Genomic DNA, 20,296 nt, shown 5'->3' on the forward strand with positions numbered 1-20,296 from the left:
TGTGTGTGTGTGTGTGTGTGTGTGTGTGTGTGTGTGTGTGTGAGTGGGTGTGGGTGTGTAGGGCAGTTCCTGCACATCTGTCGGCTGCATTGCTCTCAGTCGGGGCGGGGTTAAGGTTGTTTTTCACCACCAGGAGAAGGTGTCTCCCATCTAGAACGATCGTTTTGGTCTTGCTTCCTTCCTTTTGGTCCTCATAACACGACGCCTCTGCTCTCAGGCAACAAGCCAGAAGTTTCTGGATGCTGTTGTGGAGTACATACTAATGCCCATTTACCTCAACTGGTCAACTCAGCAATGACACATTTTCTCTTTGCTTCTTATATTTACATACTATCCTAAGAAATTAAGAAATGCTTGAGAACTTGTGCACCAAAATATGAGGGAAACTTTTGTGAATAATGGAGAAATAAACTCCCCATATACTAAACAATAAGTTTGTCTTCCAGCTTCCTCTGTCCTGGAGAGGGGTGAAGGCTAGGAAAGCGTTGGTGGGGGGAAGACTCATGTTTTACCCCTGGATAGCCAGGCACGTACCGCCTCTCCCTAAGGGTCCTCATATATATTTTTTCAACGTAGCACAAAACACACACTATGCTTTCCTGTCATTACTTCGCTCAGAGCTATGGGGGTTTAGACAAACTAATAAGCCACTAAAAATACTTGGAGCCCGGGGCCTGGGCCAGGGCTTTTCCTGCGTTGCTTCCAGTGTACGCGTGGGCCATTGAGGAAAGAGGAAACGAGCAGCTCTGGTTGTGTGAGGACTTCCTGCACTACATTATAAAGAGTTCCCTCTCTTCAGCCTCCCCTTACAGTGCTGTTCAGAGCCAGTGGAGACTGTGGGTGAGCCCCTGCTCCACATCTTTGATTGTGGACTGAGCACTGAGCCAGGAGTAGGGTTTGACGTCAGTGCGGTGCACGCTAGTTCTCGTCCCTGCTGGTCGGGGTAAGTTGGAAAGTTGTTGGCTGCCTGATGACTTCTTTCTTGGATTGATCTGTTTGTTTTTTAGAATGTTAATGGTTCATGATTTTGCCCTTTCTTGATTAATCCTAAACATTTTAACATTTAAGTTTGTCAGATGAGGATGTCCATTTGATTTGAACTGTTTTCAATGACTGTAGAGGTCCATGCAGAACTTTGGAAATGGGTTGAATTTTAGATTTTTTACAACATTTAGTGTCTTCATGAATTCTCACTACTTTGCTGCATTTTGCTACTCCCTTGATATCTAATGTATATCCCTTGATATAATGTGACTAGTAAAGCTTAATTATTTAGATTAAAGAGTGGATGTTTCTTGTTGTTTTCCTCATGCAGGTACGAGTAGGGAGCTGGTCTCACCTAACAGATGTGTCTGGGACACTCCAGTCTATTTATTCCATAAAATACACACAGGTAGGTTCATTATTGTGCATCCTAATTTAAAAACATATAACTCTGTTTATGCAAACATTTAAAATAATGTGCATTAGTCTGTTGCTTCATACACAGTACAATGCATTCTCAACAGATACAGATGAACATGATGGAAGTATTGGAAGGATACAGGGTGGACAGAGTGCAGGAGATGAGGGCTGCTGCCCCGGCCGAGGGATACGTGAAGGAGTTCACACGCCATTCCAACGACGTGCTGCTGAACCTGAATGAACTCCGGCACCGGAACATCCTGACAGACACCACCTTGGTTGTCGGCGACGTACACCTACGTGCACACTGTGCTGTGCTTGTGGCCTGCAGGTTGGTGCTAAGACCAGTGCATATACACAAAGTAGTCCCTCTAGAGGAGTCTTCAGGTTTTCTCTGGATTTCCACCGTTTCAGCCTCACTTCCCTTATTTAAAACACTGCACTTTATCCAAATTCCATGGGTATTAAATTCTTACTTACTACTTCTGTTTCTCAGCGGGTTCTTCTACTCGCTGTACTCCCACCGTGTGTTGCTTCAGGGGCGTGGTGGCAGCGGGGAGCAGCTTATGACCGTGTCTCTCCCCAACACCTTGAACCCATCTTGCATCTCCCTGCTGCTCGACTTCATGTACACCTCCCGCCTCCCCCTGACACCAAGCACCGTCCCCGGGGTGCTTACTGCTGCAACCTACCTGCAGATGGACCACGTGGCCGATACCTGCCGGGATTTCATGCAGCTGCACTGGTGAGGGACTGGGAAGAACATCAGATTATATCATGAATTATGAATTCAAGAAAATGGTTTTAATGTGTCATCTTGCATGTTTTTCACTTGAGTGGTTGACAAGTTCTTTGTTTTTTCAGCAGGGAGAATATGAGTGTAAGACACCCTCAACTGGAGCTGGATTCCAGGGTGTCTGTAGCCTCTGTAGCCCCCAAAGGAGGGGACCTGCCCAATCCAGGACCCCAGAGATTACTCCCAACAGCAGTGGCAACAAGGTAGGAGAATTATGTGTGTAACTGCAAACGATTAAAGGAGCTGAAGGTGGCAGAAAGTGCTCCGTGGGTGTGACTTTGGGTTTTTATTGGGGTTTTGTTTGCAGCTTGTCACAAGTGCTGCTGCTGGGGTTTGTGTGCCTTTGTCTGTTGACCGGCGTAGCTCATTACAGCACTTCCTTTGTTTCTCCTGCAGGGTCCCTGCGGAGGTTGTGGGTTCTCTCAAGCCAGGGGCTTTCCCGACCTGCCAGACCGGGTCAAAGGAGTTGAAAGGAGAGCCTGAGTCGCCCCTCATGGGCACCCCGAATCCATCTCCAGACAGCCCCGCCCGCTCCAGCTGCCAACCTAACTCTCCAGCAGAATCTAACACCTGCAACAAAAACCTTGTGGTGAGTTTAAAGATTCAAATGTTAAATGTTGTTTATGTTGATACAAATACAAGGGACCCTATAATTTTGACTAAGTGGTAGATTACTAAAAACAGTTTATATTACCACTGGGAAGTTTTGTTTTACATTTCAATTGAAGTAATAGCTTTTTGTTTATCTTTGTGTGACTCCAGGCCACGCCGGACCCAAAGTCTTGCAATTGGAAAAAATACAAGTACATTGTCCTCAACCCTCTCTGTGCAGCCACAGCGGTGAAGGAAGAGGAGATGGAGGAACCACAAAGTAACACATCACCCGTTGGCGACAGGATGGGCTCGACACCCAGAGCAACAGAGGCGTGGTCTGGAGAAGTGCCTGGTCAGATTGATAGGTAAACTAGAATAATGAGAATGATGAGATGAGAGACGAAAAGAAATCTAATTTCTTCTGCAAAGTTTTTGCAAATGTGAAATGATGATCTGATGATTCTTCATCAGACAGGGGCAGGCCTCCTGCTACGAGGGTTCTGGCCGAGCCCCTCCCCTCAGGCCACCCCCCTCTGTGGATCACCCAACAGTGCCTCCCACTCACAAGGAGGGAACAGGTACAAGCCAAACCTCTTTCGTATTGCAGACATTTTACTTTCATGCCTTAAATAAATATTTTTTCAAACATCTTTATATTTTGTCTGCTTCCTCAGTCTCACCCTGCACCATTTTCCCAAACCTGCACCCCACTGATCCAGAGGCAGCCCAACATGCAATCAAGCGTGAGAACTACTATGTGCCCTACTGTTACTCTGGCAACCTTCAAGGAACCAAGACTGGCTCAGGTGAGGCTATAAAAAAAAATATTCTTCTCATTCTCTTTCTTTATTTGAAACCAGTACCTGACGCTGAGCTTTGCCCCCCGGCAGGTGACAAGCCATACCGCTGTAATGTGTGCGGCGCCCAGTTCAACCGACCTGCCAACCTGAAGACTCACTCTCGCATCCACTCAGGAGAGAAGCCTTACCGCTGTGACACCTGTGGCGCACGATTTGTTCAGGTGAGGGTTAACTTTGTGTGTGTGCATGAGCGCTTGCAGGGAGAGGAAGTGCACTTCTTCATAAAACAAAGAACGTTTCCTCTTTTTCTCATAAACAGTCATGTAGGGCGTAACAAATGAAGCACCTGCTCCAGAATGTATTTATAAACTCTACCAAGAAATCATGTAGTTGGATGTCAGACGATTCTTGAAAGCTTCATTACATGGAGAGAAAAATATAATGTTAGTGAGTCCAGTTTGAAATTTGAAAATTGAATTGTGCATCTTCTTGGGCAGGACACATATCGTTAGACACCACAATTTTATTAGTCGTCAATCTGTGATGTCTGAGGGTTTATTTAGGCTGATAACTTTTTCAAATTCAAATCTTGTCACACTTGTCAACCTGTTTGTGTGGTTGGTCCTGGTGTTAGGTTGCCCATCTGAGGGCCCATGTTCTGATCCATACGGGGGAGAAACCTTACCCCTGCCACACATGTGGCACCCGCTTCCGCCACCTGCAGACCCTGAAGAGCCATTTGCGCATTCACACTGGAGAGAAGCCTTACACTGTGAGTCCGAAAACACACACTGTCTCTTCGGCTAATATACAACAAACACACAGCGCGTAACACACAGAAGATCATGTCATGCCACTGCTGTTTAATCTGTAATCTGTGGACCTCTTGTTTTTCAGTGTGAGAAGTGTGATTTACACTTCCGCCACAAGAGTCAGCTGCGTCTTCACCTGCGGCAGAAACACGGGGCCGTCACCAACACCAAGATCCGCTACAAGGTCCTGACCGAGCCCTACCAGCCCATTCTGCAGGCCTGCTGAAGACCTCTGACCTTTGACGCATTCATCACGTCCGTCACGTTGGTCGGAATAATATCTGAACCTGTCACAAAATGTGAAATTTGGTGAATGAATTAACTTCTGCAGTTTTAAATTATTAGCACCTGGTTTTTGAATATGAGGTGGTAATTTATAACTTTTAACAGTGTGGTTGGATGACCATCTTGGAGAAAGAGACTTTTACAAATGACTTTTAGAGCTTGGAGCTGATTATTAGTGTGAATCTATAGAGTTCTTTAGAAATCCTGGGTGGCTGGAGATGGGATGGAGATATTGTTAAGAAAAAGTTTTCTTTTGTGGGTTTGTGAAGGGATAAAAAGAAAGGAACAAGATATGGAAAGAAAGGTCAAATGTTTTTGGGTGTGTGTACACTGAATTTGAAAGAAGTATGAGTATGTGAATGGTTTAAACGAAAGATAAAGCAAGTTTTATGAAAGAGAGGTGGTGAGTTTTTGGAGTCAATTAAATTCTAACATTTGTTTCAAGCCTGGCAATGTGCTTCTTAAATGTGTATTTATCTTAACCTTGAGGCCTGGGGCCTGCATGTTCATTAAAAACAAAGCAGAGGAGGCAGTGATATCTGCTTTTATAGTCCGAGCAGGCAAAGGACTTAGTCGTCTCTTAACTGAGTGTAAAGTACAGAAGTTAAATTATATACATTGTTTCCTGACATGAACAATTTAAACAAGATGACTGTAAGCAATTGGATAAGTAATAATACTATTACAGTTGTATGTGTATGAGTTCATTTGCTGGACAAAGATGGTTTGTACAATCTAAATTAAATCATTTTTATATGAATTGGATTTTTTTGGTGTTCAGTGTCTCATTTAATAGCATACTCTGACATGTAATATTATATATGATTTATAAAGAAATTATAAAACGCTAAAACGTCTTTGGAATAAAAAATGATTAATATTGCTGATATGAAAATGCTCACAAAGTGCTGACCAGAATCCCCACATTTTCTCAGCTCTTTTAGCAGCAGTGTAAACCCTGCTCTCTCTGTCACACTTCTCTCCTTCAGCCTTTCTCCTCCCTGGACTTCCTTCCGCTCATTAACTCACTCTTTCTACCCATGGACCACGTCTTCTGTTAATCTGTCCCGCCATTTTCCAGATTTTTCTTTTTTCTTGGTTGCTTTTGTGGAAACAATGAAGCCGAGGGCACCTGTTTCCTCCAGGTTGCTAACACTGGGTACTCACACTACCAGCCGACAACACGTGTGTGAGCTTGCTGCTGCTTCCTGAAGGTGAGGGGGCTGCAGACTCCTGCTGAACTCTCCCACCCTCTGTCATCCCCGCTTCCTGCTCCCTGATGAGTTGTGGCTAGCTGGGCATATTGTCTGTGCTCAGCAGACAAACGTTGGAAGTCTAACGGGACTTTCCAGCCTTCCCCCCCCCCCCCCCCTCCACTGAAAAGAGGAAACCTACGACGTGTGTTTTTCTTTTTCCCCTCATCAATTTTTGGCCAATGACACCCTGTTAGGGGGTCTCCCCACAAATCAGTTCACGAAAATCAACAAGACTTTGTCAGAAAAGAGAAATTCTGTTCAGGAAGTGAATATGATTACATTGGAAATACAGTCATGTGAAAAAATGAGGACACCCATGCTAAAGTTGACTAAAAAGAGGAATAAAAAAATCATCTTTTGGAAAGTGATCTTAATGCCTTAATTCAAAAAATGAGGAAAAATCCAATCTTTAAGGACACCAGTTTTCTTTGTGAATGAATAATGTATCGTAAATAAATAAATGTTCTTCCTTAAAATACAGGGGGCATAAGTAAGTACACCCCTATGTTAAATTCCCATAGAGGCAGACAGATTTTTATTTTTAAAAGCCAGTTATTTCATGGATCCAGGATACTATGCATCCTGATAAAGTTCCCTTGGCCTTTGGAATTGAAATAGCCCCACATCATCACATACCCTTCACCATACCTAGAGATTGGCATGGGGTACTTTCCATAAAATCATCTCTCAATGCAAATCAAACCAGCTATTAGGCTAACTGAAATAAAACCATGCCAATCTCTAGGTATGGTGAAGGGTATGTGATGATGTGGGGCTATTTTAATTCCAAAGGCCAAGGGAACTTTATCAGGATGCATAGTATCTGAGAAAACAAAATACTAAGTGGAGGAAGCAGTACTCAGATCCCTTACTTAAACATAACAACACCCAACTGTGAAAATACTCCATTAAAAGTCCTGTATTGAAATGTCAACTAAAGCAAAAGTACTGATATCCTGTAACAGCTAAATGTAGTTAAAGACAAAGCCAATTTGTAACACTTTATACTGTTGGTTTGTTAAAACTATACCATTCTATACAGCTGCCAGATACATGAAGTGGAGTTAAAAGGTACAATATGTACCTCTGAGCCTATTGGGAGAGAAAAACCCTAAAAGCATTTTCTATACAGTTGTTTTCAGACCTTGTGGTTGCCTCCCTCTAGTGTCAGACATATGGAAACCCATAATAGTTCTAACAAACAAATAATAATTGAACCAAGAGACCAAAGTAAGAACAAAGTGATTTTGATATTTAACAGCATTTCCCACAACTGAAGACTCCTGTTTATATATATATATATATATATATATATATATATAAAAGTTTGGGGTCACTTATAAATTTCCATTCCACTCCATTACAGACAGAATACCAGCTGAGATCAGTTGCATTGTTTTTTTAATCAGGACAGCAGTTTTCAGATTACATTATGTGTTTACATAATTGCAAAAGGGTTCTTGACTGTTGTAGACAGAAGTGGCTGAAGAAACGCTTGAAATCCATGCATTTTGGTCTAAACGTCATACCCAAATTAAAAGTGGTACAGCTCCCATATACTTTGACACTCAGGGGTGTGCCTGATATCATTGGAAAGGTGACTGATGTGGGTGTGTTTGTGTATTTGAGAAGTGTTGTATTTTGTAGTTTTTTCTTTGCACTTTTCAAATGGAAATAAAAAAACGCACAGACATCTGTAGAAAAAAAAATGATATAAAATCCATTTTTGAGTCTTTTGGCTTCATTTTTTCTGTAGACATGTGGCTAATGCCCTGTGTTGTCTGTCACCTGTCAGATGTGTTTACAGCAGTGTATTCTAATCATTTTACAGATGTATGACTTGGATGGAAATAAAAAACCTCCATTCTAGCCTCTGTAACTCTGTGTCAGTAAGACCTAAAATCACTCTGATACTTGTAACAAAAACTTGAGAGTGTTACATTTCCAATGATATCAGGCACATCCCAGAGTGTCAAAGTATATGGGAGCTGTACCACTTTTAATTTGGGTATGACGTTTAGACCAAAAAGCATGGAATTTCAAGCGTTTCTTCAGCCACTTCTGTCTACAACAGTCGAGAACCCTTTTGCAGTTATGTAAGCACATAATGTAATCTGAAAACTGCTGCCCTGATTAAAAAAACAATGCAACTGATCTCAGCTGGTATTCTGTCTGGAATGGAGTGGAATGGACATTTCTAAGTGACCCCAAACTTTTGACCGGTAGTGTATATTATTAAAAAAAGGGATCCTTTCTCTTCTAGGTTGTGCTGGAAAAAACATCCAGTCAAATCAGCAACAATTAGCCCAGAGGAAAATATTAAGTCTATTTATATGAGAATATGTGATAGTTTAAGTCACAAAAGTGCATGATGGAATTATTTTTTAGCTAATTTTGGACATTCATAAGCATGACTGCAAGCTGAACTTTTTCAATGGTGGCTTTGCATTAAAATCCAGCTGGTTCCTGTTCCTTTGTGCCAGAGTGTACTGCAGAATTCAAGCAATCGGCATCAATGCCAACAACACAAAATCAAGAAGCTGATACAACAGAAGTGTTGTGGTGATGGAATAGCAGAAAAAAAAACTCTCAGCAGGAAAGCAATGAGTTCCTCCTTTCTGCAGACCCAGTTTCTACTGTCTCCTCATCTGAAAGAGACATATTGACGAGAAATCGGCACTCAACATGCACATTTTCCAACAGGGCAGTTTAAAACTTGTCTTCTGAAATATTTTAAAATGAATGTATCTGAGCATGCAGGAAGAACTTAAATAGAGGAAGATGAATACATACTTACTAAGAATAATAACAGCGGCTTAAGCTATAAGAAATCCCTAAGGCCTACATTTAATGGAGAGATGTATTTAAAACGTGAGAACCTAGTGGGTTAGCCTACATTTGTTGACTGGAAAAAAAATGAATTATTTACAGTAAGTTTCCTCTTTAAGACCAGAGTAGTTTAAATAGTTTAAGCTAGTCATTAGAAAAACACCCTCCAGTGTAATTTGAAGTCTCCGAAGTATGTGTTATTATCTTTAGGCCTGATTTTTTCTTATTTTTCCTATGTGTTTGTGTTTATTTTGTCTGTCTTGTTTTATCAAAAAAACTAAACTAAGCCAAAACCTAATTGCAAATTGCTGTAGCCTGACTAATCCTGAGTTTTAGTTGCAATTATTCAACAGCTGATTTTAGTTATAGTTAGCCTACGCATGTAGTTTACCTAACCTGAAACATGTTCTTAGAGTGAAAAGGCGAAATAGAATGAAAACTGCTGAACCTATGAAACTGAACTTTCTACTAAACTGAAGTGAAACTTGTTGGTTGGCATAAAGGTCTTTAACAGGGCTTTCATTCAATCAGGACACACACAGTTTGTTTTTACACAGAAAAGTACAAAGCATGGTCTATAATTAGTAACATAACATGACTGGTATTAAAGGCTATGTATGTATGAGTTATTATCCAGGCTTTATGACATAATATGCCGAATGCGCGCGCCCACATGAAGACTGCGCACGCGCACGGTTAACTCCTTGCTGTGATGTGACTGTTGAACTTTACCCCCGCTCCTCGTGCCTTGTGATAGAGCGTTGCCGGCCTGGCTGTTATACTGCTGATAGTGACTATCTACTACGGTGAACTTGGAGACTGTGGACCATGTGCTGCTCTGGAGAAAGCTGACAGACCGATGGTGAGTAGGGTCGAATTAAAATTAAGCTTTTTTTTTCTTTTCTTTTAACCTGCAAGCGTCTTGAATTATTGAATAGTCACGGACGGACGTTAACATTTTATGCTCAGACGTCTTGAAGGTTTCAGTTTTAGTCACGGGTTGTAGTTATGAAACGGTTAATTTTTCACAGTGAACGTTAACGTCACTCATATCGCTACAGGCAGCAAATACACTGTTAGCAACAGTTGAAGAACAATTTACGATTACATAATAATTATCATATGTCAGCAAAAAATATGACTATAGTTTAGCCTGACCAGACCCCGATTGGTCCCCGATTTTCAGTTGCGTGTACCGAGTCCCGACAAAAGCCTGTCGGGACGCTAAAATGTCCCGGTGTTGCACCGGTGTTACGCTTTTAACAGGAGGGACACAGATCACGACGGGTCACAGATTTCGGTGCAACACCGGTTTACACCAACCACTATGAAATTGTCCCGGGTGTCAGCGATTACATAGCCGACGTGGTCTTATTATAGCCCGATAATTAACTAAACCCATGTAGAAAGACTAATAAAGCGTCCAGCGTATGATTTTAACAATGTGTGTGTGTGTGTGTGTGTGTGTGTGTGTGTGTGTGTGTGTGTGTGTGTGTGTGTGTGTGTGTGTGTGTGTCAGTCAATCGTAGCGGTCTGCGTCTGCATAATCTGTGCAGCCAGCGTTACAATGTATATTTGTAAACAATGCCTCTTCTCATCTGTCTCGTTTTAATGGTTAGGCTATATCGTGAGTAACTAACTCGAGTAGGCTACTCTATATAATTTATTGCAGTAGATGCATTGTTGAAATGACTGATAATGCCCATCCCTACTAGGTTAGCCGTGAAATGAATGAAGCTTATCTGTTAAGTTAGGAGGAAATGGGTCAACTCGAAGTCCTTTTGGGCTCTCCACATTTTACAAGCATCTCCAATATTTACCCATGTTTTACCTCTTCTCTGGTTATGCAATTGTTTAGAAAAGATGCAGAGTTTTTTTAAGGTCGGGTAGAATGAATCTATATCTGTTAATCCAGTTCGTTTGGTTGCTGCAGCCAGCGCCTTGTTTTTGCGTGTTTGCGTTTCATGTCCGTGGAAAAAAATATGGAAATTTATATTTAAATATGGAGAACACTGGCTTTGGCATTGTTGTCAGAAAATATAGTATTTCAACTTAGCATGTTTCCTTAATATCTGTTCTGTTGAAATATTGTGGACATTTCTTGATTAAATACAATAAATGTATTACATATTAGACCTTTCAAGTTTTACTCGAGTACTCTACTTATAAGTACTTGTACTTTTTTTTCAACCCACTTTCTACTTCTACTCCACTGCATTTATATGTAAGCTTTAGTTATTTTACAAATTAATATTGTTACACACAAAACATTCGAAGAGTTCATTATTATCATATAACTTGTGCATAATGATGTAGCCACCTTACCTAATGCTTTAGTTGATGTGTTGTTCATGCATGAGGTCATGAATGAGAGGCTATGAACTCATGTCAATTCCTGATGATTCATAAGATATAAAGGAAGGAAGTAATGCAAAAATCATGAATTAATTCATGCATGAGTTCAGAATTCATGTACCCTTACCCTAAAGTCTTACCATAACTTTAGTTCAAGCCTGTGGCAGCAGTTCCAAATAATTTGTTTAGTGCCATGCAATGAAAAATACCTTTTCACAAAGTTTTTCACAAGTTCAGTGGCTGCATTTTCCAAAAGAATGCTTTAATTCTGAAAAATAAAGTTGTTCCCACACGAAACTCACTCAATGTCTTTTAATATTATTTCTTAGATATGTAGGCTACATACCAAGACAATTCATGAATATTAACTGAGATACGCTATTATGTTGTGAGCAGTAGGCCTGCGTGTGCTGTTGGCAAAATTGTGTCTAATCTGTCTGTGTCTATGTCTGACCTGATGGGCACTACGTTCATGGTTTTAGTTCCGGGAAATCTGGTCACCCTACTATAGTTTTGAACATTGTTTGTTTGTGTCCAATAGCCTACAGCTGTGTGTGACAACCAGCGCGCAATGTCAGGAGTTATGATTGGAGAGGCCACATGCACGTTTCCAGTGCGCGTTTCCGCATGTGTAGTTGTTCATGGCTGTGGTAATTATGAATGGCTTCAACTGCTTGCAGGAAAGACATGACACTATAGAGATACACAACAGCCTACAAACTCATTTGAAATCTAAGTCTATTAATGCACGTGTGTTTTAAGAGTGCTGGGAGGCAAATTCCCGTAATTCCTGCAGCAGCGAAGTGAGCGGCATTAGGTTAGGAATGGATCACATCACTGTGCTGTGCTACTTGTTGCTTTGGCTTATTTAACTCACTACAAAAACTCACCAAATTGAGCAACAGAGGGGAAAATACTGCTCAACAAACAGCAAAAAATTATCTGAATTACATGGTATACGTCTGATTTTACATAGTATATTTGTAACTATATGTGCAGATATAGAAAGTGTTATCATCACTTAAGAAGGGTTCACACTTACACATTGTAGTATTTTTTACTTCCTCTCAAAGTGTTGAGATCAAACATGTTTTGCAGTGAAGTTAACAGAAAGCAGCTGCAGGACAAATAAAACAAAGTATTACATGTTGAGAGCACATCAGTACCGTGGCCGAGACGGTTCAACACAAATACAAAAGCCACAACACAAACACAAAAGCTACAACACAAATACAAAAGCGACAACACAAACGAAAAAGCTACAACACAAACACAAAAGCTACAACACAAACGAAAAGCTACAACATAAATACAAAAGCTATAACACAAATACAAAAGCCACAGCACAAAGACAAAAGCCACAACACAAACACAAAAGCCATAACACAAACACAAAAGCCACAACACAAACACAAAAGCTACAACACAAATACATAAGTTCAGGCTCATAGTGCTGCTGTAGTGAAGCACTCCTGTTTTTTTTAAATGTGCATAAAACGTTTGAGAACATAAGCATCACATTTTCCCATTTTGATGGGAGACATTATTATTAACTTACTATTACAATTTTTACCTATTGCTTACACACTTTTTGCAGAATTTGGCTCATTACGTCAAAACTCTTCACACAAGCCAGTCAGACATAGCACTTGGAGATTAACAACTCACATCTATGCCAAAATGAAACTGCAATCAAAACTTAACACTCCTTTCTAAAAATGAAATTCTTGCAACAAAATCATACACACAAGCACCATTTGAATTACTCAGACTCAGTCTTATGTAAAACTCAAAAGTAGAATTTCTGCAGTAATCAAACAAGAGTTTTTACAAAAAACAAACATTCTTACAGAAATAAAGAAAAATAGAATCACAAATCATCAAATTTAGCAACAAAACTAAAGTAAAAAACTATTACTGGATACTGTAAATTGCTATTGGGGAAAAAAAAAACATATACTTGTTTTATGTGTGTGTGTGTGTGTGTGTGTGTGTGTGTGTGTGTGTGTGTGTGTGTGTGTGTGTGTGTGTGTGTGTGGTGGGGATCTGGCCACAAGACCTCGTCAACATCACAGGCGATGTCTCTTCCACGTCCGACTCCTCTCTCTCTCTTTGTCCTACTCTTACTCGGACACTCATTGCCTCCATGCTTGCAAAGTTCTCAAAATGGCTTGTCTGAGGCCTATTTGTAGTGCTAAGGGTCAGACCGATTGGTGTTCCTATTTTCTGTGCAAGTGTTTTCAGGTCTGTATGTAAGTGCCTACAATTGCCAGATGAGTTTTGCATTTTGAACAGACTGTTTTCCCAATGACAACAGGAGATTTCGTTTTTGAACAAAGTGTCTAATGTAAGAAAACGTGTGTAGTGTTTCGCAGTAAGTGTGTTAAAGAATTGCAAACAAAGTGCAAATTTGACAATGTGTTAAAGCTATGGTTACACTGTGTTTAAGGAATGCTACAAGAAGTTTAGGTATTGAGGCTTTGGTCTAAGCATTCGTTTTTAGTGTGTAAACAATGGGCAAAAACTGTAACTTAATAAGCTATTTGACAGTGCTAAGAAACAAGTGAAGAATGACAATAACTTGAAAATGTCACAGAAAAAAAGTCGCACAACTGCATGTCACTACCTTTTGAATTTGCTGTCACTTCTGCAGACTACTACTGTAAAACCTAGTAAAAGTGAATTAAAGAACGTTCTTCTCTTTCACTATTGAACATGCAACTATTTCTTTACAACTGATCCATCAACGCAACAGCAGGTGGGAGTTCACCTCTCACCTATATCTTGTTCTCAACAGAACTTGTTAAGCAGCCTAGTTACACTAACTAACATGTCACAATCAGGGAATCTATTGGCCTGAGGGAAGTTAACCATTTATAGCTATTGACCACAGGCAGGATCTAAGACTTTTCTGCACTAAAGGAGAGAGCTATCACTTGCATTTCCTGACACTAGTATCTCTGTGCTTCCTTTCACCTCTAATCTGTCCTCCTCACTCTGCCTTTATTTTTACAGATAAATCTCACTTAGACATGACCAACAACAAACCCAAAGTAGAGGGCCGGAGCGATGAAGCCGAGGGCCCGGATGGAGGCTGGGGGTGGGTGCTGGTCGGCGCCCTGTTCGTCAGCACAAGCCTCGTGTTCGGCCTGATGCGTAGCCTTGGGATCTTCTTTGTGGAGTTTGTCCAGTACTTTGAGGAGAGCGCTCAGGCCATCTCCTGGATCTCATCCACGGGCTTGGCAGCACAGCAGTTCTTCAGTGAGTCACTTTGTGAATGTGTGTTGTGCTGTGTTAAAGTATGAATGTGTTGTTAGTAACGGTGGCTACAACTAACAGTTTTTTTCATCATTGACTCATCTGTGGATATGAAACTGAGAAACGCAGCCTGATAAATTAATTCTAATCTTTGTAGTACCAGTTGCAATTCTGTTATCCAAGTCACAGACATGATCATGTATCATTTCTCTTATTAAAATCTATACTAATAACACAGGAAGAGTAAGCAGCTATAGATAGAAGGATGGCTGCAACTCATTAACCCTTTAACAAGCACCAGTGGGTCACTCATTACAAAGTCATTCTGCACAGCCAAACATTGTTCAAACCCACAGAACTGGTTGGAAATTGTAGTGGAGACTCAGAAGTTTCCAAAGATGCCAAATATTTGAGTTTGGGGAAAATATGTAGAAATGAGTCATCTACAAATATTTTATTTCCATTGTGCATAAAAAAAACAAAACATGGTGCCTCAGTGTTAACATCGCGTAGCTTCAATGAAGTGCTGGGACAAGCTGATGCATAATATGTATGATACTGTGTAGAATAAGAGGATTTTAACAACCTGAAAAGTCAAAAACAAAAGTGGATTATTGATTTGAAAAGATGACCTTCACATTTTGTTCAAAACTGACATTCATTTTTATCAGGCAATTTTGTTGGCGATAGCATGCACTTGTAGATTTTGTGGGTTAATGCTATATATCCGTGACTAATGAAGATGTTTGTTTTGCAGGTCCGCTGGGTGCAGCACTATGTAATGCATATGATGCTCGGGTGGTGGTGATGACAGGGGGCGTTCTCGCTGGACTCGGCCTCATACTTGCCTCGCAGGCCACCTGTCTTGTTCACCTCTACCTCACCATGGGTCTTATTTCCGGTAACAAAGTCTTAAAGTTGTAGTTCTTCTTCCTCTGGGACAATGAGTAGAAAACATAATCTATTTACTTAGTTTGTGAAGCGGGCCATCTTTGTTTACCGAGTTAACTGAAACCGAGTTAATTGTCCTCTCACTGTTGGTCTTCCCTCCCCTCGCCTCCAGGTTTGGGCTGGGGGCTGATCTTTACTCCCATGGTAGCTACAGTCATGGCTCACTTCACTCGCCGGCGCACCCTGGTGTTGGGACTGGCGTTCTCCAGCATCGGCCTGTCCTCCTTCGCATTCAACCCGCTCTTCCAATGGCTGGTGGAGATGTACGCCTGGCGAGGTGCCCTTCTGATTCTGGGGGGTCTCAGCCTCAATATTGTACCCTGCGGGGCTCTCATCCACCCTCAGCGGCATTCTAAAGCCCCAGCAAAGGTGGGACAATGCACTACTGTCTTCGTCTGTTGTACCAGCTTATAGAGACACAGCAGAGATGTTGGACTCAGTATCATCATTCCTGACACAATACGTTGTTCTACGTGAAGGGAAGCTGCTCCATTTCCTGCAGAGAATTTAACTAACCAAGTGCTGTTCACTGCCGCCACATATAACCTCAAAATCATACTATCACGCTGCTATAGTTATGTGGTGTGTGTGCAGTAAAAGGTGTAGCTCACACAAAATGATCTCACTTACATTCAGTGCTGAACTAGTCCTTCAAGTTAACCGCTCCCAGCAACCGCTACTGAAGCGTCTATGTCAATTAAAAATGAAATTGACTGTTTCTTTCTTTCCTCTCCACCCAGGTGGATTCAGAGAACAGGTCATCGCGTGCTTCAGTGCTGAATCGAGTCTCCTCCTACCTGGAGCTGTCGCTGCTCCTCGAGAGGCCTTATATCACCTACACGTTGGCCGTCACTCTTCTTAACGTCGGCTACTTTGTGCCGTATTTCCACCTGGTGGCCCACAGCCGCCAAGCTGGCTTCTCAGAGTACCAAGCTGCTTTTGTCATGTCAGCTGCCGGTGCTACAGACATTTTGGGCCGCATAATGTCAGGATGGTTCTCAGACCTACGTTACTTTCGGCTGATTCATTTACTGACCATGTGGACAACGCTGGCAGGAGTGTTCATCATGTTGCTGCCTGTGAGCTCCTTGTCTGGTTCCTACACTGCACTGATTGGGATCAGCCTCCTCTACGGCTTCTGCTCCGGGGCGTTGACCTCTCTGGTCTTCGCGGTGGTGCCCATGATTGTGGGTGTGGAGCGCATGATGGGGGGCCTCGGGCTGCTGCAGCTCATCGAGAGCGGCGCAGGACTGCTTGGGACACCTATGTCAGGTATGAGCACATTAAAGGAGAAGACTGGTTCCTTCAGACTGGCAGTTTTGGTTGCACACTGCATAACTATATATCCCAATGTAGGTCATGTCACCTTGGTTCATGTTATCTAAAGTGGCCTAAATCAGTCAACAAGTTAACACACTGAAGCAAAAAGAGTCAAACGTTAATTAAGTATCGGCAATCAGGGTCAGCCAGTAGTCCTTTTTCTTTTAAGTTTTTTTTTTTTAGGTTCTGACATACTACACTATAGCGGATACAGAACAGAAAGGGTCAGTACACCCAAATTAGAAAAAAGTTTCTTACCTAACCTCTAGTGATATGTGGACAATCAGATAATTTGATCAGCCAGATTGAGATAGAATGCGTCTCAGAGATTTATGTCTCCATCACAATACAATGGGGATCAACAGAATTTAATTTGTGGAGCTTAAAGCTTTAGTGCGTAACTTTTTGATAATTACTGAACATCTGTTACATTCAAGCCATTGCCAAATGAGTTGCTACAAAGCTAATTAAGACGATCAGCTCCACACAACTCTCTCTGTATTTCTCAGTATGGCTATGTTCAGAAGATTGTGTCGTCCGTTGACTTTCCCGCGCAGAAGCTCGAGTGAAGATAATTACCTCTTCTGAAGAGTCCATCATGTTTTTTTAGTCCTCCGTGTTGTCTTTGGCTTCTAGCAACTGTGTGGAGGAGGGGTGGGGGCGCATGCGCGATCACGGAGTGCTTGTATCATGTGGACGCGCCGAAAGTGTTGTTGTCATTACTTAAGAGTTCCTCATGGGAGCGACAGAAACTACGCACTATATCTTTAAAGCATTTAAAAAAGTAGGAACTTTTCTTCAGTAGAACATAATAAAAATGATGGACAGTGGGTCCGATTTTCATGAAACTTGGTGGAAGGGTGTGTGCATGGGCCAAGGAAGAACCCACTAAATTTTGGAGCAAATCCGAATCACGGGCCAGATACACAAATTATTTTTCACTTCCGGTAACATTGCGAGATGGTGTTTGTGCTGCAGTCGTGTGGTGTCGGAAATAATCGTAAAAAAATTTTCTTTCCCGAATATAAAAAAATTCACACTGCATTAACATTGTGAGATAGGGCATGCCTTGGCGGAGGCCTGGGTTCTCATATGCCCTTCTAGTTTCTTAATAAATCTTGTTATCCTGAACCTTGATAACGTTGCTAGCATCAGAGCACCATTCTCAGACTTTATTAGTTTCTTAATAAATCTTGTTATCCTGAACCTTGATAACAGTGCTATCATCAGAGCGCCAACTTTTCACAGCAGACATGTTGTGTCGTTATCCTAGCACAGGTGACACAAATAACCTTAACGATGGCTGTGCTCCAGCAGCAATTAATGTCATTAACTACACCTGTGTTTGACAAGTGAAAAAAAAAAAACGGCTGCTGTGAAAAAGTGCTGTTTAGTTTAAGTTTCTCCCCACATGTTTCCTCTCTGTGATGTGGAAATTCAGAAATAAATATCTCAGTGGTACTTTTTGTTGTACTTTAGTTGAAAGAGTGTCACGGTAACAAAACAGAAGAAGCTTCTCTGTTTGGATTTACCAATGACTAAACTCAACACAGATGACTTTAGAGTAAAGCCACCATTTTGTAATCAGTGCTTCTTCTAGTATACATTGCAATTAATGTTTTTCTTAATTAGCATGAGGCTAGCATTATGCACTTCATAGTTTCTCGTCAGTTTTATATGCACACTTTTGTTTGGTTTGAATTGAGGTATTTCTTATACTTGTCATGCAACATATTTATGCCCTTTAGTTCTTGTGACAATATTTTCTCTTTTCTCATGTCTTAAGGGTTGCTCAAGGATATCACAGGCAACTACATCGCTTCCTTCATGGTAGCAGGCAGTTTCGTCATTCTCGGTACTTTGACCATGGCCACCCTGCCTCACTACTTCTCCTGCACAGACCCACTGCCCCCTCAAAGACGTTCACTTGATGAGGGTTTACACTCAGAGTTGAAACTGATGAATAGTGTGTCTTCTGACAAGAATCACAAAGGCGTTAATGATCTGACAGATGAAGTAACCAAATATCCGCAAGACTGTTAAGGGTTCAAGAGCCTTGTTGATACTCTTCAGTTCAGCCAATACAACGATGGCGCCTAACTGAAGACACCATCATGCTGCTCCATGTGTTTGCATTATACCTCAGGGATTGAGACCCAAAGAAGAAGAAAGACGCGAAGACTGTGAAAACTCTGACCGTATAAAGGGGCCAGTTAGTCCCTCACTCTGTTAGATTAATGCTTGCTTAGCAATGCTTAGTAAACACTAAAACACATACAGATGTGAGGTTGCTTTACATGCACAGTAGAACGGTATGCAAAATAGGAAATATGAAAGAGAATGTGAAATGTTTTATTACTACACATCATCAATTCTCTGCATACTTGACAAGGAAACTAAGAAACGGAAAACATTTATTTTATTTTATTAGTTCATGTGAATGTAAAATGAATGTGATTCTGTTCAGTTAAATTTTGCACATACATGAATAATCCTCACTTTCCTCATTTAAATTATATCCAGCTGATCAGCATGGCTGGATTCATTCACTATTGACCCCCCTGTCCCTTCTGCTGTCTGTGCATTGTCTATGTCCATCTCTATATAACGGTGAGTACATACTATGGCTACACATGATAGCCGCTTTCCGACCAAGTAGTTACAGGAACGTAGTTATAGGAAAAGTCCACTTCTAAACAGATCTACTAACTACTCTCCCCCAAAACCGTTTTTTCCAATTGCATTCACACTGGCCAAGTGGTCATAGGGACTGGTAGGAGGGGTAAGGGAGTGATGCAAGCACGGCAACGGTCTTTATAGCGTTAAAATCAGAAAACAAATACACCAAAAAAAGTATGAACTAAATACTAAATCTAATGTATATAGCATATTTGTCATAATTTAAACAATTCTCTCAAAGAGAAACGGCCCTCTGCCTGCTGCGCTGTGGACATGTGTGTGTGTGTGTGTGTGTGTGTGTGTGTGTGTGACGGCCGGCCAGCCGCAGGACATGCTTGTGGAGTTTAACTCCGAAAAGACAGTTAACCACAGGTTCCCGTTAATCTTATGATGGACATGTGTTGTGATATTTAAACAAACGAACCGTCAACGGTGAAATAAAAGCTTCTTATTTACGAGAGCGGTCTGAGAGACCTCCAGCTTACAGCGAGGTGTCTGAGCATGACTGGCCGAGCGACGAGCTAGCGGCCGGGGCAGGCGCCTGCTGGCTGTCGCCTGCTGGCTGTCGCCTCACTTCATGGAGCTTCTCAACTCCGAAAACTTTGAAGAAAATTGTCAATTCGGCATCAATTTGCGCAAGACTGCCTATATTCGAAATCTAAACAGTTAATTTCTCGCCTAAAACGTTGCCAGAAGTGAAATTAGTGATGAATAAGATGGCGAAAATTGTTAAAATTGTCCCGTTGTTGGGTCTGTCTGTACCAGAAACCCAACCCTTGTTCACCTAGGTTCATATGCTGAAAAGGGAAAAGAGAAAAGACCCTGCCCTGAAGTAGGAGCTGAAAGAGTTACAGGAACTGCGGCCAGAGGGACTTAAAAATCCCCAAATTGGTCCAGTCGGAACACGAGAAAAAAAGGGTTCTAGGAATTTTATGTTCTAGGAACTGCAAAAATCCC

At 41.5% G+C, this 20,296-nt stretch overlaps 2 protein-coding genes across 2 annotated transcripts; both read left to right on the forward strand.

The window, feature by feature from the left end:
* Window positions 1-707: 707 nt before the first annotated feature.
* bcl6b (BCL6B transcription repressor) lies at window positions 708-5,456 on the forward strand. Its single transcript, XM_031298404.2, has 12 exons — window positions 708-943; window positions 1,316-1,393; window positions 1,509-1,735; window positions 1,901-2,149; window positions 2,269-2,403; window positions 2,597-2,789; window positions 2,963-3,159; window positions 3,266-3,372; window positions 3,469-3,600; window positions 3,685-3,815; window positions 4,229-4,366; window positions 4,492-5,456. The coding sequence occupies exons 3-12, from the start codon at window positions 1,515-1,517 to the stop codon at window positions 4,630-4,632; spliced, it is 1,644 nt and encodes a 547-aa protein (XP_031154264.1). The 5' UTR covers window positions 708-943; window positions 1,316-1,393; window positions 1,509-1,514; the 3' UTR covers window positions 4,633-5,456.
* A 4,044-nt stretch (window positions 5,457-9,500) lies between these two features.
* On the forward strand, window positions 9,501-18,977 carry slc16a13 (solute carrier family 16 member 13). The gene is made up of 6 exons (XM_035993507.1): window positions 9,501-9,638; window positions 14,145-14,392; window positions 15,147-15,290; window positions 15,453-15,709; window positions 16,081-16,612; window positions 18,447-18,977. The coding sequence occupies exons 2-6, from the start codon at window positions 14,164-14,166 to the stop codon at window positions 18,701-18,703; spliced, it is 1,419 nt and encodes a 472-aa protein (XP_035849400.1). The 5' UTR covers window positions 9,501-9,638; window positions 14,145-14,163; the 3' UTR covers window positions 18,704-18,977.
* Window positions 18,978-20,296: the final 1,319 nt, after the last annotated feature.

The sequence above is a fragment of the Sander lucioperca genome, chromosome 17 (genome assembly GCF_008315115.2).
Source record: "Sander lucioperca isolate FBNREF2018 chromosome 17, SLUC_FBN_1.2, whole genome shotgun sequence".
NCBI classification, from domain to species: Eukaryota; Metazoa; Chordata; class Actinopteri; order Perciformes; family Percidae; genus Sander; species Sander lucioperca.

What these genes read in the sequence shown, in the direction of transcription:
- bcl6b (XM_031298404.2), top strand. Translation starts at nt 1,515, where the DNA reads ATGAACATGATGGAAGTATTGGAAGGATACAGGGTGGACAGAGTGCAG. An exon ending in CCAACAGCAGTGGCAACAAG is followed by an intron (nt 2,404 to 2,596) that starts GTAGGAGAATTA and finishes TTTCTCCTGCAG; the next exon opens with GGTCCCTGCGGAGGTTGTGG. An exon ending in CCTGCAACAAAAACCTTGTG is followed by an intron (nt 2,790 to 2,962) that starts GTGAGTTTAAAG and finishes GTGTGACTCCAG; the next exon opens with GCCACGCCGGACCCAAAGTC.
- slc16a13 (XM_035993507.1), top strand. Translation starts at nt 14,164, where the DNA reads ATGACCAACAACAAACCCAAAGTAGAGGGCCGGAGCGATGAAGCCGAG. An exon ending in CACCATGGGTCTTATTTCCG is followed by an intron (nt 15,291 to 15,452) that starts GTAACAAAGTCT and finishes CCTCGCCTCCAG; the next exon opens with GTTTGGGCTGGGGGCTGATC. An exon ending in GCTTGGGACACCTATGTCAG is followed by an intron (nt 16,613 to 18,446) that starts GTATGAGCACAT and finishes TCATGTCTTAAG; the next exon opens with GGTTGCTCAAGGATATCACA.